Source organism: Salmo trutta, chromosome 19 (genome assembly GCF_901001165.1).
Source record: "Salmo trutta chromosome 19, fSalTru1.1, whole genome shotgun sequence".
Lineage (NCBI taxonomy): Eukaryota > Metazoa > Chordata > Actinopteri > Salmoniformes > Salmonidae > Salmo > Salmo trutta.
Window position 1 is genome coordinate 37,326,486 of NC_042975.1, and position 19,717 is coordinate 37,346,202.

The 19,717-nt window shown below is 40.1% G+C and overlaps 1 protein-coding gene across 7 annotated transcripts in view; it reads right to left on the bottom strand.

The window, feature by feature from the left end:
- The window catches only part of LOC115154524 (teneurin-1), a 184,939-nt gene that overhangs the window by 119,160 nt on the left and 46,062 nt on the right, over positions 1–19,717 (bottom strand). For 5 of the 7 annotated variants that reach the window (XM_029700822.1, XM_029700824.1, XM_029700823.1 and 2 more), the window contains exons 2-3: positions 14,732–15,005; positions 658–903 (exon numbers count right to left, since the gene is read on the bottom strand). In XM_029700822.1, the coding sequence (XP_029556682.1) occupies positions 658–903; positions 14,732–14,948 (463 nt within the window). In that variant the 5' untranslated portion in view covers positions 14,949–15,005. Of the gene's footprint in view, positions 1–657; positions 904–4,268; positions 4,300–14,731; positions 15,458–19,717 lie in introns of those variants that run through there. The other 2 variants (XM_029700820.1, XM_029700825.1) reach the window with 2 other exon arrangements.

Genomic DNA, 19,717 nt, shown 5'->3' on the forward strand with positions numbered 1-19,717 from the left:
TGTGCATACTGAATTAAGAGCGTGACATCCCTGATACAAATATCACTTCTCTTGACGATCAATAGACTGAGCCTGCTCTTTGCTTGCTTTTATTACCCGCTGAATGAATCCCTGGGTCTCCTAGATAAATACATACCCCCAAAATCATTCTATTCCTCTTGTTGCTAAGGAGCATGCAATGATCAGGAGCAATAATGTTTTCTCAGAATAACAACCTTTTCTGTGATGATGTGAATAAAGCACAGACTGCAGTACACACTGTCGTACTGTAGTAGTGTAGTTCCCAATGCCTTAAGGACCTTGCAAAAGGTTACACCTAACACCTGCAATAGTGGTCACTATGGAGTTCTTGGGTTGACATCATGGACAGATTTGGTGGACAATATGCCATTTGGCTGAAAGTGTTTAGCTTTACTTCAGCTGGACCCATTATCATTATTTTCATGGCAAAGTGATGGAAATTAGTCAGATGTATAGGTACCTATTGAGCAAAGCTCAATGCTATGTACAGTACAGCATAGAACTGGTCATAAACAAAAGATGAGCTACTTGTCTAAGACATTTTGATTAAATGGTAAGAACACACAGACAGTGGCATATGTAGGTAAGTGATGTATAACCCCTTGTTGTTGCATTCCCCAGGCCGGGTGGTCTTACCGTTTTCTCCATCTGACTTCCTCTCCTGCTCAGTGTCGGTGAGCGACAGGACAGAGTTGGCTCTGCTGGACAGACAGGAGCTGTGCTCTGATTTGATCTCCTGCATCCACAGTCTGAGGGTGTGGTCTGGCGAGGGCCCACCCTCCGTCTCTGTTTCCACATCAGAGCCCATGCCCAGCGGGTAGCCGTGCTGGGGGGCAGAGCGCAGTTCCGCCTGGTAACTGGGCCGTGCTAGCTGGTCCAGGTCTAGGAGAGATGAAGGGAATAAAAAAAAATCAAGGCACATACTGTAATAGCAATATTTACTTACTTATTTTCATATCTCTGTGAGTGTTTTATGGTGTTACATAATATCATGTATCAAAACAAGCTATTATACACTACAGTATTATACACTACACTAAACTCATAACATTTTAAATAAGCAGGCACAGCAAGAGCCAAGAGAAAACGACTTTGTAAGCTACAGTACCTTGTATAACTGGTGGAATTATACAAATAGTAGACTAGATAATACTTTAGAATGTAATACTTTGTCTTTATTTCAACCATTCGGCAATTCATTAAAATTCACAAAAGACCTCTGAATGGCTCAACTTTAAACATCAATCTTTGAACAACCATCTAAAGAACATTCCAACTAAATGAGAAACAAAGACTGTTTCAATTCTAATAAAACCATGAGATAATTCATAGTGACATATCGTTTCAGGGAGGAGATGCTGTGAAGTAAAGTGAGTTTTTCTCGTGCTAAGATCTCCCAAATAAGGCAGCGGAAAGATATATTTTTGGTGCTCACTTACATATCCCATGGGAAAGTGCTCACAACACAAAAATTGTTTCTAAGAGTCCGATTTCTTTTCAAAGAATACACTCTATAGGTATCACAGTATCCCCTATGTTGTCATACTCTATCAATTCAAAGGCAGCTGGTAGCATTGAAAGCAAATCTGCAAAGGCTGTTCTGGAGTGCAACATGTCATATTGTTGTCAGTACACATCAGTGCATCATTTTCGAAACAATGTTAGGTCCACATTTTCCTGAGAAATGTAACGATTACATAAAGATCTTGGGGAACAGAGCTATTTTAGAATAGAGATCTTTTACTACTGCACATTGCTACCTACAGTACCAGTCAAAAGTTTGGACAAGGGTTTTTCTTTATTTTTACTATTCACTATTATTCTACAATGTAGAGAAGATCTCAAAACTATGAAATAACACATATGGAATCATGTAGTAACCATACAAATACATTTTACATTTGAGATTCTTCAAAGTAGCCACCCTTTGACTTGATGACAGCTTTGTACACTCTTGGAATTCCCTCACCAAGCTTCACCTGGAATGCTTTTCCAACAGTCTTGAAGGAGTTCCCACATATGCTGAGCCCTTGTTGGCTGCTTTTCCATCACTGAGGTCCAACTCATCCCAAACCATCTCAATTGGGTTGAGGTTGGGTGATTGTGGAGGCCAGGTCATCTGATGCAGCACTCCATCACTCTCGTTCTTGGTGAAAAAGCCCTTACACAGCCTGGAGGTGTGTTGGGTCATTGTCCTGTCGAAAAACAAATGATAGTCCCACTAAGCGCAAGCCAGATGGGATGGCGTATTGCTACAGAATGCTGTAGTAGCCATGGTGGTTAAGTGTGCCTTGAATTCTAAATAAATCACTGACAGCGTCACCAGCAAAGCACCACCACACCTCCTCCTCCATGCTTCACGGTTGGATGTACACATGCGAAGGTTATCCATTCACCTACTCTGCGTCTCACAAAGACACGGGGGTTAGAACCACAAATCTCAAATTTGGACTCACCAGACCAAAGGACAGATTTCCACCAGTCTAATGTCCATTGTTCGTGTTTCTTGCCCCAAGCAAGTCTCTTCTTCTCATTGGTTTCCTTTAGTAGTGGTTTCTTTGCAGCAATTCAAACATGAAGGCCTGATTCACGCAGTCTCCTCTGAACAGTTGATGTTGAGATGTGTCTGTTACTTGAACTCTGCGAAGCATTTATTTGGGCTGCAATTTCTGAGGCTGGTAACTCTAATGAACTTATCCTCTTCAGCAGAGGTAACTCTGGGTCTTCCTTTCCTGTGGCGGTCCTCATGAGAGACAGTTTTATCATAGTGCTTGATGGTTTTTGCGACTGCACTTCAAGAATGATGGACTGTCATTTCTCTTTGCTTGTTTGAGCTGTTCTTGCTATAATATGGTATTTTACCAAATAGGACTATCTTCTGTATACAACCCTACGAGTGATTGGCTCAAACGCATTAAGAAATTCCACAAATTAACTTTTAACAAGGCACAACTGTTAATTGAAACGGATTGCAGGTGACTACCTCATGAAGTTGGTTGAGAGAATGCCAAGAGTGTGCAAAGCTGTCATGAAGGCAAAGGGTTGCTACTTTGAAGAATCTGTTTAACACTTGTTTGGTTACTACATGATTCCATTTGTGTTATTTCATAGTTTTGATGTCTTCACTATTATTCTACAATGTAGAAAATAGTAAAAATAAAAGAAAAACCCTTGAATGAGTAGGTATGTCCAAACTTATGAATGGTAATGTACATTTATCAGTATACTGGATTGTACTGTACATTGACCTACACTGTGTCTTCATATCCCTTACATAAGGATAATCTGGTATAGCCTGGGTGACAGTCTGTTTTCCTGTTTTCCTGCTTTCTTGCCAACTCCTTATGGAATTGTCATGCCAAACGTACCAATAACAATTATGTTTGGCTTGACAATGGAGTAGGCAAAAACTCAAACAGATCTGGGGCCAGGCTAAATCCGGAACATTCTGTCTACCATTTTCTGTTGCAATATTTACATTAGTTCAGTGAACTTTTCTGGCATATCCTCTCCTGAACTTTGCTGGCACTATTTCTTCTTTCCTAAACTTATTGAACTATTGCTTAAACGTAAACTTATTTTCTGAAAATGCAACGTTAACAAGTGCACAGCGACGAGACCGGAGCCTTGTGAGTCACTCTGTGTTTTTCAGCACGCACCAGGTAATCTAGTAACACACAACTATATATTTGCCTGCTATATACTGTATCTTAGAATAACTATTAAATTAACTGACTACAATGTGCTAAATACTCTGCACTTGTGAATTTGGTTAGCTAACTTACACACTTTTTAAACCAACACCTTTTCCTGTCAACTTTAGCATCCAGCCAACTTCTTGCCAATTGTTTTTTATACATGAAAGGTATTGCTGGTGACAAAGCCGATACTTTTATTTCCGCCAACCGACCCTAGTAATGATTGCGGTAAAGTTCTGCCTTATTATGAAATGTAGCCATAATGCTGAGGCGGCAATAATACGCATTACGCTCTTAAGCTCTTGATGGTTGCTAAGCGGTGCCCATTACCACTATCCCCCTGGCAGTTGTAAACTTTGAGAGGTATGTCACTTCACCGATCTCTTTGCATAGCCCACCACATGCACTGTTTTCTTAACCGCGACTGGATGGATCCATAGAGAATTACTGTGGGAATAAATATCACTGAATAACGAACATTTTTACTAAAGTAGGCTAACGAAATTGAAGAGATCAAATTGTTATAATACAATTGAAGCAATAGCCTACCTGCGTGTGGTCAACTTTCAACTATTTCAGCACCGTTTCGTGGGGACTCGTCTTGATAAATCAATCAATTCCAGATTTTTTTTCTCACTAAATCTCCGTTTGGGTTATTGGTTAGGCTACAACTAGGCTGTGGAAATGTTAGCTAAATTGAGGTGAGTGCTGCTCATGATAATCTTGTCTAGTTTGCTCATTTATTAGCGACAATCAGAACATTTTGCCAGCATGTTCGCGTATGTACAAAGCATTTGCATTTTGTTAAATTACAGCCTTATTCTAAAATAGATTAAACTGATTTTTTTCCCTCATCAATCTACACATAATACCCCATAATGACAAAACAAAAACATATTTTTGGACATTTTTGCACATTTTTAATACATCCCCCAGGATTACTCCAGACATGATGCTTGACATTCAGGCCAAATAGTTCAATCTTTGTTTCATCAGACCAGAGAATCTTGTTTCTCATGGTCTGAGTCTTTAGGTACCTTTTGGCAAACTCAAAGAGGGCTGTCATGTGCCTTTTACTGAGGAGTGGCTTCTGTCTGGCCAGTCTACCATAAAAGCCTGATTGGTGGAGTGCTGCAGAGACGGTTGTCCTTCTGGAAGGTTCTCCCATCTCCACAACGGAACTCTGGAGCTCTGTCAGGTTGACCATCGGGTCCTTGGTCACCTCCCTGACCAAGGCCCTTCTCCCCCGATTGCTCCGTTTGGCTGGGCGGCCAGCTCTTGGAAGAGTCTTGGTGGTTCCAAACTTCTTCCATTTAAGAATGATGGAGGCCACTGTGTTCTTGGGGGCTTTCAATGCTGCAGACATATTTTGGCACCCTTCCCCAGATCTTTGCCTCGACACAGTCCTGTCTCAGGGCTCTACGGACAATTCCTTCGACCTCATGGCTTGGTTTTTTTCTCTGACATGCACTGTCAACTGTGAGACCTTATATAGACAGGTGTGTGACTTTCCAAATCATGTTCAATCAATTGAATTTACCACAGGTGGACTCAAGCTGTAGAGACAGGATGCACCTGAGCTCAATTTCGTGTCTCATAGCAAAGGGTCTGAATACTTATGTAAATAAGGTATTTCATTTTTTTTTTATACAGTTGCTAAAATTTCTAAAAATCTATTTTCCCTTTGTCATTATGGGGTATTGTGTGTAGATTGACGAGTCATTTTATAAAATATAATCAATTTTAGAATAAGGCTGTAACGTAACAAAATGTGGAAAAAGTCAAGGGGTCTGAATACTTTCCGAATACACTTTAGTTTAGGCCAAACAAGTGGATTATTTTGCTGTTCACTCGCAGTCGCCTAGTAGCCTAGGCCGACCAAAAGCTTGCGACTTGTCTTAATCAAATCAATTTTGTTTTACTGAATCTCCATCTGTCTATTTGTGACTTCTCTGGCTGGGCAACTAAGTGGAGATGGTATAGCTCATCTATTTGTTTGCAAATCGATCACTGATTAGAAACATTTTGCATGCAATAATGTAGCCTAAATCAAGTGTAGTGTCACAACGTCTACAGAAGGTGGCGCCTCTCCCCGTTCGGGCGGCGCTCGGCGGTCGTAGTCACCGGCCTACTAGCTGCCACCGATCTCCTTTTCATTTTCATTTGGTGATGTCTGTTTTATGTTAGCACCTGTTTTGAGTTAGTTATTAGTGGGGGTATTTAGTCTGTGTTTTGGTTTGGGATTGTGCAGGATTATTTTGTGTCATTGTATTGTAGGTTGGGGATTTGATTTTCCTCTGCCGTTCGTTATTAGGCTATAGGGTTTGCTGGGCTTCGTCCCGACTCGATTTAGGGTTCTTACCTGTCGCTTGAGTTCTGTACCCTGCCTTGTTTTACGGCACTTTTGGACTGTGTTCATTAAAACGTATTTTCCCACGTACCTGAGTCTCCTGCGCCTGACTTCACCCCTCCTGCATGTTGGAGTCACATGACATGTAGGCCTATTATTTTGCGGTTCCACACGTTGCCGTGACGCAAGTTATATTGTTATATGTCATTACATTCTTAGCCAACTATAAAATATATGTGTGTTGACTGTGATCAGGGTAGTCTAAGTGTTTTGTCTGTTTAATTAACAAAATACTATTGATTTCATGTGCATGGCGCACCCATATAGCCTTTAGGCTGCCCAGACCAGTAACATCATTAAACTCAAAATATGCCATATTATTTTGAAATAACTTTAGTCTTACAATGTTTCTTAGGACCTGCCTAAAATAAATAAAAAAAATATTTCTTTGTGATGGTTTATATTCAATGGATTTATTCAAATAGACGTCCAACCACATCGGCCCACATCTAACTCCGCTCCTAAACTTGCCTATAAGTGCACGGGAGATATAAAATGCTTATCCTGGCAAGAATGTGGTGAAAATGGGACTGTATGAATTGGCTTCTGTAAAAGGTATTAGTCGCTAGTTATCAAAGTGGTTAGCTTCTTGCAAAATCAAGCTTCTCTTGGTAACTGATGAGAATTCCACCCTGGATTAAGACCATTCTGTCTAATGTTTTGTGTGTGCAGAAAACTGTGAGTAACATTTGTTTGTTATTTGTATAACTTTATGAGCTGTCTGTCCTGCAAATAATTTGTCAGAGACCGTATACAATGTTCGCATGCACTTGTTAGCATTTAGCTAGCATCCGCTATGGGTATTTACATGCATTGCTAACCTTCAGATTACAGTGGGGTATTCTGCATTTGAAAATAGCACCCCTTATGTTCAATGCTGGTAATACTGTGTACCCCGGGATGGCACAAAGGTATGAAAATCTGGATACCGCCCAAGCCTACATGATGCATCCTTGACTAGGCTACTAACGTTAGACAAAATTCTAAAGTAACGTTCTCTCATATATGACAAAATTCCACGTTTTTGCTTATCTATTTCACACACATCCATGTGCTTTTATGGAAAAAAAGATATAGGATGTTTATAGAACATCATCAAAACTAATTCAGATAGGCTCATGGTATTGTCAGACAGCAGTAATGTACTGTAATTTGTTATCATTGCCAGGTGGCAATGCGGTGTGCTTGGAAACTTTTTTTATTAAGGGTTTATTAAGTTGTTTTTTAATTCTAATTACTATTTAAAAAATTACAAAATGGTACATTAAAAAGTAGCTTAGGCACTCTTTACTTATAGAAAAAAACTTTCTCCTGCTGGTCCTCGATTCAAATAACACATATGTGACAAAGTAGATAATTTGAATAATGCATGAACAATGTTGTACAGTTAAATGTACATATATGCAATATATGTAATACATGATTATTAGCAGTGTGTTTGTCTACAAGGCTGAAGAAAGACGCAGCTCCTCATTTAATGTATTCTTAACAAAGTAACACAATAAATGTAATTCCACATTACAAAGAAAAAAACCCATCTAATTGTCAGGTGCTAGGCTCACTACACTGAGAGCTATTTGACCAGTCACTCAAACATGTGATTTTAGTAACTTTGATTAGCAGAACGTGTTTTTTTTTTTTACATCTGTTAACAACAATTTCATGAAAAAGTGTTTGATCACATCCAAATACGTGAATTTTTTTATTTGGCTGTTGTGGAATTTGTTACACAAATAATCACGCTGGTCATGTTAGCTTAGGGCTATGTGTGCCATGTAATCTCAGGGGAAAAGCTAACATAGCATTTTCAGGGGGGAAAAAAAGTCTAAGCAAGAGTTCATAAGTATAGATCCACTCAGAATAGAAGAAAAACTAACATCTATTTTTCTCTCTCCATTGGATGTTCAGAAATTGGAGAGGCATTGTGGAAGTGTGTGGATGCTGTGAGTATTCTCACAGAATGAGGCGTTGGGAGCACCATCTGTTTTCACCACCTCCAGATCAGGGATGGCTGAACAGTGATTCCTCCAGTTACCTTTCAAGACGGAAAACAATACGATATCCTTCAAATAATTCAGAACTAAGAATACTAATCTTAACTCGCAAGCGTGGAAACTAAAAACACTTTCCGATTTCTAGGTCATTGTTGGAGGGACATAATTAGGCGAGTTTTGTTTTCACTTGAAAGAGCAGCAAAAATATTTAACGAAGCACTTACCTGGGAAAATTAGATACACTTCTTCCACGTCAGTTTTGTACCTACATACCAGCTGTGAAAAGTGTCTATGTACATCCTTTTCAACAATAAATTCAATTACACCAAAGAGGATGACGCATCCTATTTTATTCCTAATCTGTTCTGCACAGTTTGGTCAAATCATAACTTCCAACAGTAGCGGATCAATCTTTATCAACATTTACACTGCTGAGAGCGAATTGACTTCACCTTAGAGATATTTGTGATAAAGTCTGGGTCACATAACTAAACAAGAATGAAATATAACAGAGTACCGTCACTTTACCATTACACACAGACATTAACTGTACATTATCTAATTACATTTTCTTATCAAAACTAGATAAGTGTGATATACACTCAGTGGCCAGTTTTTTAGGTACACCACCCCATTAACGAAAATAGTTTGTTCCTACAGACAGTGAGTCACTTGGTCATGACTTGCTATATAAAGCAGGCAGACAGGCATCAAGGCATTCAGTTACTGTTCGATTGAACGTTAGAATGGGAAAAACTAGTGACCTAAGCAACTTTGAGCATGGTATGATCAGAAATGGCCGGCCTCCTGCGCTTTCCACGCACGACAGTGTGTAGGGTATACAAAGACTGGTGCAAAAAACAAAAAACATCCAGTCGGCTTCAGTCCTATGGGCGAAAACAGCTCGTTGATGAGAGGTCGAAGGAGAATGGCAATAATCGTTCAAGCCAAAAGGCGTGCCACAAACAGGCAAATAACGGCACAGTACAACAGTGGTGTGAAGAACGGCATCTCAGAATACACAACTCGTCGGTCCTTGTCACGGATGGGCTATTGCAGCAGACGACCAACAGGGTTCCACTCCTGTCAGCTAAAAACGTGAAGAATCGGCTCCAGTGGGCACGTGATCACCAACACTGGACAATTGAGCAGTCACAAAATATTTCCTGGTCCGACAAATCCCGGATCCTGTTGTGTCATGCTGATGGCAGAGTCAGGATTTGGCGTAAGCAGCATGAGTCCATGGCCCCATCCTGCCTGGTGTCAACGGTACAGGCTGATGGTGGTGGTATAATGGTGTGCGGAACTATCCAGGCACACGTTAGGTCCCTTGACACCAACTGAGAAACATTTCCATTTCCTGAGGAAAAGGGGGTCTGACTCGGTCCTAGGTGGGTGTACCTAATAAACTGAGCACTGAGAGTAAATGATTGCAGATTACCGAGGCCTGTTATACTGTATAGTGATAAAAAGTATTTCATTAATTTATTGATCATAAAAAAAAACATTTTAGTTAAATTGTTTTAGCAACAGTTTCAATGGGTTTGTCTGGGCTGCACAATAATCTGGCGTAGATCAAAATCCTGTGTGACTAGACTCCGTAATATCAGTCTGTGGCCATGGTCTGTACTCAACACTGCGGTGCGGCTTGCATATGGAGAGGGGTCGTCTTTCTTTAAACTGCTCTTGAGAATCCCTCACCAAGGTGACTTGCCTGACCTCACTCTCAAGTAATAATCTCTACACTAATTATGCCAGTCAGGAACCCATGTCCTTGACCAATTTCTTGTCAGTGAATACCTCTCTCCAACCTCCTGCCCCTTAAAATCACAGCCGCGAAATGGAGGCAACAGCAAAAAAATGAACACAAATGAGCACTGAAAACTAGGGATGGGAATTGCCAGGGACCTCATGTTACAATATTATCACGATACTTAGGTGCTGAAACGATATGCATTGCGATTCTTACCATTCTATATGTATTGCGATTTGATGTTCTAAACATATTGCTCAAAATATGTCTGCTGCAGAGAGACAAGAGAGAGCCATAATAAAACCAAGTTTTGATCAGTCATGGAAATAAAAGTGCTGAAAACATGTTGACTCACTATTTAAAGATATTCTCTGGTACCTTTGTATACTTTTTCACCAGTAGTTTGGAAGGTAGCGCCCCAAGCCAGAAGTGGTCCCTGAAAATTGTGTACTATGTCACAAATGTGCAGATATGTGAACTACGTCATTGCTCTCTCTCGCTCTACTGTGTGTGTGTGTGTGTGTGTGTGTGTGTGTGTGTGTGTGTGTGTGTGTGTGTGTGTGTGTGTGTGTGTCTTGCTAGCTGTAACTCAAATGGCGAGGGGCTGAAGCTCATTGGCTGAAACTCTGCTAGGCAGCTAGCCCACGTATGGGTAAATTCAGGTGAAATGGCACTGCACAGCTTCTGGAAAACATTCGCTTTCAAACTAGGGATTTCGTGGCTAATTGAAGTAAGACATAGGGCAGCGCACAATTGTCCGGGTTAGGGGAGGGTTTGGCCGGGGGCTCATCGCGCTCTAGCGACTCCTTGTGGCGGGCCGGGCGCCTGCAGGCTGACTTCGGTCGTCAGTTGAGCGGTGTTTCCTCTGACACGTTGGTGCGGCTGGCTTCTGGGTTAAGCGGGTGGGTGTGCGGTTTGGCAGGTCATATTTCGGAGGATGCATGACTTGACCTTCACCTCTCCGAGCCCGTTGGGGAGTTGCAGACATGAGACAAGATCGTAATTGGGAAGAAAAAGGGGTTAAAATACAAAAATAAAATATGTTTCTAAACACTTCTACATTAACGTGGATTCGACCCTCAAATTCAAGCTGACAGTCTGCACTTTAACCTCATACTCATTGTATAATTTCAAATCCAAAGTGCTGGAGTACAGAGCCCCCCCCCCCCCCCCCCCCCAAAATGTCACTGTCCCAATACTTTGAGCTCACTGTATACAGTATGTATTTTTTAAATTTATTTTACAAATCGATACTTGGTGTCAAAGTATCAATATAATATCATCCTAAATATTGCGATATGTAACTGTATCGATTTTTTCCCAATCACTCCTGATAATGTTGTCCTCTCCACGATAGGGGCTGAAATCATGTGCATATTGTTTTGCAATGAATCTGTTCAGGTTGAAAAAGATGCTGCTCCAAGCAAATGTCATTTGTTCATTTTATGCAGTTTCCAAGGTAACCAGAACAAAATGTTTTGTTCGGTGTATCATTTGAATACCCTAATACATGGGAGCTGAAAGCCGATTTAAGCTCACATTTGCAGTTAAGACAAGAATATGCATCTTCCATCATTCGCATAAATGTTAAGGTAAATCTAAGGAAAATAAGATACTACAGTATCTAAATGATCATGTGATTAGAAATATAGCACTGTTAATCATATCAATGTGAGGGAGATGCTGTTCAGGTGTTATGCATATGCACAAATAATTGTTGTGTTATATCTTTAGAAAGTGTAAATCATCATTTGACTTAGAAATACCTACTCTAATCATCAGATGATCAACTACTGATGGGCATTATAAGAAATTATCCTCATATAAATTATTATTATAGAAATAATAGTCATAATACTGAAGACATTTTCAGCATGACTTTGTTCTTCAATTCTTAACATCAAATGACTCAAATTAACTTACAATGATCAAGGAATATGTCATGTCAACTATATTTCAGAACTGAAATTATTCCAGGACTGCATAAAGAGACAGAATAGGGTTAGAAGAATTTCCATGTAAAACAATGAAAACAGCAACACTGATCAAAGTTTAACTACTGCGGTACACATGTACTATCACTATTAAGATAATGTCATAATCTTCTATTTACGTCCATGTTCTGTGCCTGTACATACTTACGCACAATAACCTTACAAATATATTTCGTATAGGTCCTATGTAGAATTGACATCATAAACTACAACTGTAGTGAGGAAACCTTACAGTAGCTCCTAGAAATCATCCTTTTACAATGACACTGCAGTTTGTGATTGTGTTGTTCCCCCAATCTTACAAGTGCTCGTTTCCCCCTGATACAGTTGAAGTCGGAAGTTTACATACACCTTAGCCAAATATATTTAAACTCAGTTTTTCACAATTCCTGACATTTAATCCTAGTAAAAATTCCCTGTCTTAGGATCACCACTTTATTTTAAGAATGTGAAATGTCAGAATAATAGTAGAGAGAATGATTTATTTCAGCTTTTATTTATTTTATCACATTCCCAGTGGGTCAGAAGTTTACATACACTCAATTAGTATTTGGTAGCAATGCCTTTAAATTGTTTAACTTTGGTCAAACATTTCGTGCAGCCTTCCACAAATTTCCCACAATAAGTTGGGTGAATTTTGGCCCATTCCTCCTGACAGAGCTGGTGTAACTGAGTCAGGTTTGAAGGCCTCGTTTCTTGCATACGCTTTTTCAGTTCTGCCCACACATTTTCTATAGGATTGAGGTCAGGGCTTTGTGATGGCCACTCCAATACCTTGACTTTGTTGTCCTTAAGCCATTTTGCCACAACTTTGGAAGTATACTTGAGGTCATTGTCCATTTGGAAGACCCATTTGCGTCCAAGCTTTAACTTCCTGACTGATGTCTTGAGATGTTGCTTCAATATATCCACATAATTTTCCTCCCTCATGATGCCATCTATTTTGTGAAGTGCACCAGTCCCTCCTGCAGCAAAGCACCCCCACAACATGGTGCTGCCACCCCCGTGCTTCACGGTTGGGATTGTGTTCTTTGGCTTGCAAGCCTCCCCCTTTTACCTCCAAACATAATGATGGTCATTATGGTCAAACAGTTCTGTTTTTGTTTCATCAGACCAGAGGACATTTCTCCAAAAAGTGCAGTTGCAAACCGTAGTCTGGCTTTTTAATGGCGGTTTTGAGCAGGGGCTTCTTCCTTGCTGAGCGGCCTTTCAGGTTATGTCGATATAGGACTCGTTTTACTGTGGATATAGATACTTTTGTACCCGTTTCCTCCAGCATCTTCACAAGGTCCTTTGCTGTTGTTCTGGGATTGATTTTCACTTTTGGCGCCAAAGTACGTTAATCTCTAGGAGACAGAATGCGTCTCCTTCCTGAGCTGTATGACAGCTGCGTGGTCCCATGGTGTTAATACTTGCGTACTATTGTTTGTACAGATGAACGTGGCATCTTCAGGCGTTTGGAAATTGCTCCCATGGATGAACCAGACTTGTGGAGGTCTCCAATTTTTGGCTGATTTCTCTTGATTTTCCCATGATGTCAAGCAAAGAGGCACCGAGTTTGAAGGTAGGCCTTGAAATACATCCACAGGTACACCTCCAATTGACTCAAATTATGTAAATTAGCCTATCAGAAGCTTCTAAAGCCATGACATCATTTTCTGGAATTTTCCGAGCTGTTTAAAGGCACAGTCAACTTTGTGTATGTAAACGTCTGACCCACTGAAATTGTGATGCAGTGAATTATAAGTGAAATAATCTGTCTGTAAACAATTGTTGGACAAATGACTTGTGTCATGCACAAAGTAGATGTCCTAACCGACTTGCCAAAACTATAGTTTGTTAACAAGAAATTTGTGGAGTGGTTGAAAAACAAGTTTAAATGACTCCAACCTAAGTGTATGTAAACTTCTGACTTCAACTGTATATTGTGAAAGGTAAACAGTCAACCAGTGGTTTAGATGGGACCTGAAATAACCTCCATAGTGGTATTTTATGTCTTCCTGAAGCAGACCAGACCGTGTGACATTTTTGTATGAGGAACCTTCAAGAGACAGTGATGGCATACAGCACTATGTGTTCAGTGAATAAGGTAGATAACAATATAGACTGTGCAATGAAAAACTGAGCAGAAACATCACCACTAAAACCATTCATAATTCGATAAGTGAGTTTTGTGTTTTCCCTGTAACACTCATTTCCTATTCTCATTTCCTAACAATCATTGTTTAGAGTGGTTAGAATAGAGGTGTGATTGTGTTATATTGTACAGAGAAAAAGTCAATTCAAACATAATTATACACTCCCCCCCCATCCCTATCCCATCCCACCCCCCAAACCCCAACACAGCCCTAAGGTGTTAAAAAGCTCCTATGTGTGACTAGCTAGACTAGGAAACAATTTATGGAATAACTGCATTACCTCTGTAATTCACATTTTTCACAACAACATTCAACCGAGTCTACCTTCCACATTAGCATGCAATCCTTCCATAGTCACTGCAGGTAGCAGCAGAGTAGAGTTTTCATAAATTTACCAGGGGATATGTGGATACGGGGGACATGAGATTATAAAATTCATTTGGCTAGCTGCAATGTCATGATAAGTCTTACCATGCATACAATCACACTGCATTTGCCTGTCTCCCCCTGCAACCTCTCTGCCATTTTGACATCATAACTGACCATAACCTGTGCAAGGAAAACTGATTAACCTGGAACCTGTGCGTTTATCAATAACTACAAAATGTAATGGGCATTTAGCGTATAAATGCCCCCAGCACAGTTACCAATCAAAAAGAATTACTATTTAACAATCTCATTGTGACTGGCTAAACTAGTTTGTGGTGTGTGGTTATAGCGTACCTCCAGGGTGTTCCTCCACTGTTTTCCGCTTGGCTCTGTGGCTGTTGTAGTTTAGTCTCATCTCCTGGCCGTAGTCGGGCAGGGTCTCACGGGATGTGTAGGATTTGCAAAGGTTCCTGCCGTCCTCGCTTTCGTCTGAGGAGCTGGTGTAGGCGAGCTCCATCTCATTCCGGGCCTTGGACAATGACTGGTAAGGCTTACAATCCATCTGCTCCATGCCTGGCAACACTGAACCAAGCTCATTCAGTCATTGGATCCAAAATGCAAGACCAATCTGGAGGAAGTGGAGACAGAATAAAGACTTAGAACAATGAATTTACCTCACACATTGCTAATGTTGTGTCCCAGTATTGTGCGAAAAATATATAAATCAAGTAAAAAGTAATTATTTGGATATTAGTGTCTTTAATCAGCGTGTCCTTGTTCTTAGGGGTTGCTGCTGGGTGGTGGTGTTAGAAGATTGAGTTGCTTTATAGACACAGGGGAGGAGGAGCCCTTGTAGGAACAGATTGAGAGATAACTTTAATTTACAGCAGAATCTGATGGACTGCTATGAAACAATGACAGAAATCATGTGGCGAACAATGTATTTTATCCCCAGAGCTACAGAGGCAGTTATTTTTTTATTTACCATTAGCATTACTCAGTAGTAATATAACAGTAGCACAATGATGAATACTGTTATTTTGCATCTGTGTCCTTGTATAAGGCTGCAGTTCATCACAGCCCAGTAGTGTTTTGCTGTGTAGCATAAAGCACACTATAACCTTGATATGAACCCGTCTGTTCTGCCCTGAGCTCTGCTTGGGCTGACCTTTCTATCATTGCCGCCTGACAGCCACTAAACCTTGGCCATGGCCTTGACCCAAACACTCGACCCTGTAGCAGAGAGGATTGCCTTCACACCCCACTGTCCTTCTATACTTTGGGAACGGAGGGGGGAAAAAACTCCCCATAATACAAACTTCAGTAAGAAATCAGAAGAGGCTCCTGACAATGTTTGCCCTCTGACATTTGTAATCTTTAACAGGATTCAAGACAAATATGACAATCAAATGCTCATTAGGCTGTGCCATCTTTGTCCGGCTTGTGGTAATAGGTTATTAATAGCAAACTCAGTACATATCTTGCTTGACTAATTGGCAGTTGAAGGCATTTTTATGGGCCATTTGTATTCTGTGCCGCAGCCAGCCCCCTGGCTGGACGAGGCTGTCTGTGCGTGTAAAGGTAATTACTCAGGGTAGGTGTGGCTGGAAAATGATGAGTGGGGAGTCAACACCACTAGTTGAAACAAGGCTGTTTTTGGTGAGGTTACTGTATAAACTCTGAGGCAGGGAGCCTAGGTAAGGCACCTATTTTAGCATACACAGTCCACACTGTCTACACTGTCTACAAGAGGTGCTCTCAGTACTCCTTTTGATGCAAAAACATGAGTAGCTAGCTCATGAATATACAGTTGTAGTTCCTTTTTGTAGATTTTTGTACCCTTTTAACATACTTTAAATGTGTTAGATATTACTGTACTTTTGGAGCTAGAAACACAAGCATTTCGCTACACGCGCAATAACATCTGCTAAATGTGTATGTGACCAATAAAATGTTATTTTATTTGACATGTAGGTAGGTATATGGGATTTGTGCCTGAGAGCTATTGTCACATGGACATTTCCCTAACTATGCTATCACTAGTCCCTTTAAACAGTATGTATAAACAGCAGAATCTGGTTACATACACTACCTTTAATTGTTGTTGAAATGTTTTAATTTCTTTGTTCCAATTGTCAACATGTTCTACTCACCATTGCTGTGTTGAACTGGCTCCAAGGGGAGCACGCCCAGGTCGGTTCAGGGCTTCATGCTGCGTTCATTACAAGTGGGGAACTCAGAAAATACTATTTTTAAACTGGGAGCAACACGTTATTCCCCAGTGGTATGCTGGTATTAACGAATTTACTAAATGTTATGAACGCAGCATCAGAAACAGGTTGTCCACCTCTCTGTGTTTGGTTTCTCCTGCTGTGGGGGTGTTTTCATTGTTTATCAGAAATGCTAATAATAGGTTAGGGCATGTCCTTTTAGCATCATTGGGGCTAGATTGTGTAAAGCTATTGTAAAAAGGTTTTAGTCGCGTCGGGAGAATTTTAGAAAGTTCTCCTAACCTGCTACGAAAAGTAACTTCTGTCCGTTGCTTCTACCATTTAGTCACTTTCTCCTCATTCAGGAATAGATCATTGTCTTGGTAACATGCTGTTACTTTAGCTATGCCATACTCAGATGCTTGAGTTTATGGGTGTTTAGCCTGTTTGAGGCACTTTTGCCTTTGTCCTTCAGTTGAGGTAATAGTTAAGTATTTTTTGTCATGAACTATTTTCATAATTTTTCACCATTTCTATATTTTGTAAATACATATCTAGATCCAGTCTTCTACCAGTTCTACCACCAGTCTTCTACCACTAACTTAATAGGCCTACTGTACCACCAATATTTTAACCTGATCCTCTGACTCCGGCTCCACACAAACTAATTAGGCTGCCGGGTTCTCTATCATGAGGTTATTGTGTACACACTGTCTTACAAGAGGTACTCTCATGTACCACTTCCTCTGTTGCAAAAACTAATTGAATTACCACTTCCTCTGATGCAAAAACGAATGAATAGTGGCTACCGCATGCAATAATTTATTTGTGTACCTTCTTAACGTTGATATGTATTTGTTTAAACGTCTAACAAATACTTAGGGGATAGAGTAATACACTGTAGCTACAACCAACATGTGTTGAATATGCAGCTTGAAAATCCCAAGAACATCTTCATAGTGAGATTGACAGTGTTCTCAATATGATCAATACCACAAACATCTTACATCTCAGAGTTAAATGTATTAAAATGACTCTTAGTGAACCAGGGACAACAATAGCCAGTGAAAGGTTCATAAAAGGCACAACAAATCCAATCAATAAGGTTGATATTCATAACTTATTTTCCCCACTCAAAAACTAATATTACTCTGTAAATGTCATTAACGTAATAAAATAGGAAGAAATAGAATATATACATTTCCCCATCTCTAAAAGGGCACATGCATAATGTAGCACTGGGAAAATGTAACATTTTATCTTTCCTCTGAGCAAGTTGCAATTTAACTACGCATTCCTAAAATAACCTTGTGTTAATATTATACAACCCTAGCATTTTATGAATGTTAATCATGTTCCATTTGGGATACGATCAGTCTTATTTCTGTTACAGTAAATATCATTTTCCTCCTAAAGCTCCAAAATTATATTGGGTTATAGTTGCACCATAAATGCAAACTACAGTATACCATCTGTCTGCTTGGTTAAAACGGCTTAGTTCTACCACTCTGGTGCTTATCAAAATATGTTTTGAATGCAGAGGTTTAATGGGAGCACATTGGGGCTAAGGCAGTGTCTTCTGATGAGCACCAAGTAGCTTTTAATGAGATGATTACGGTGTTTGTAAATAAACTGCCAAGTGGACACACAAATCATTCAGAGTAACACCAGCCAGCACAACACATGGTAATTTGCTCGTAATCCATGGGCTTTAACAGGATGAATGTTGCTGTACATCTTTTCGTGGTCCATGACCTTAGCAACGGCGACCCGTCATTCAGGATAGGGTGGGGCAGAGCCCCACCTGTTTTGAGCACCACACTTTTAGGTAAAAAATGTATATAATAAAAAAGATAAAAAAACATATTTTTGGGGGGGCTTGCCTGTTGTGCTTGTTATTTTGACATTATACGTGTCACATCAGTTTGCAAACAATGTAACAAAAAAAATTGTAATTGAGTTAATAAAGCTGCATATAAACATGGTCTCTTTTGCTTTCTTGAGTGAGGCAGCTCCAAAATCCAGGTGTTTCAGCCTAGTACAGTGCTTTCTGTGGTGGTGGGGCAGCCAGCGGAAAATACAAAGTGTTGAGCCAGACTGGCTAAGTTTTCTGTCATGATTGAATCAGTTTTCTGTCACTCATGGGACAGTATGTCATCCCCAATTCTAAGGTTAGAGCTCGAAAATGTTAGCCCCTTGGGTTCTGCCATAGAGTTATTTTAGAAGTGCCCATCCAAGAAGGCAAGGTCATTGGCCACAGATAGAATGACATCAAATCACGTTCTATCTACAGTAGCTTTGAATAGACTTTCAAAGTCTTAGCTAGCAGTCATCATCAGTTGTCATCAAGTCGACATTCTACTGGCAAATCCTTTTTAATCCTTGTCATACGAAGAGAAATAATGAAGGGAAATTATAGATAGAACGTATCGGTGTTCATCGGCCCTTGTACATAAAGATTACACAATAAGTTGGAAATCGCAAATTCAACAATGAGTTGTTTGGAAGGAATCAGTGGCTAACTGCAAGCGTTGCAAAGAAACTACTAACGTTAGCCTGCTATTCAATGGAGTGGCTGTGTTTTTTTCCCCACAAAGGACCGCTGCGCCTCCTTCACAAAGTGAGTCCAAAAATGTCTTGTATGCTGCTGTATAAATGATGTAATATGCAAGTGACAAATGTATACTGTAGCTAAGAACGTAATACTAAGTGTATGTTGTGTAGTAAGCTGTTAGTAGCCCATGTGCCTCACCCTAATAATTTGGTCTATTTTCACCAACGCGGCATTGTAAACACATAACGTTAGTAGTTGTGGTGCTTGGCTTGCACGTGCAAATTCAGCACACACAGCATTCTATAATAGAATTGTGTTATTTGACGTGTCAAATTAAAAGCTTATTTAATGTGTCAAAGAGCGCTATATGACGTGTACCTTTTTTGACACGCAAAGACCCAAACGGAGTTCAATGTGCCTCACCCTAATAATTTGGTCTATTTTCACCTCTTAATTTCGCCCACTGTTCTAACTTGGTGGTGCACAAATAGCCTCTAACCTGTTTTAGAGAAATGGAATCATCAAATATTGTAAGAGCTTTCATTGTCTGCTTATATGCCCCATTTATGTATCCCA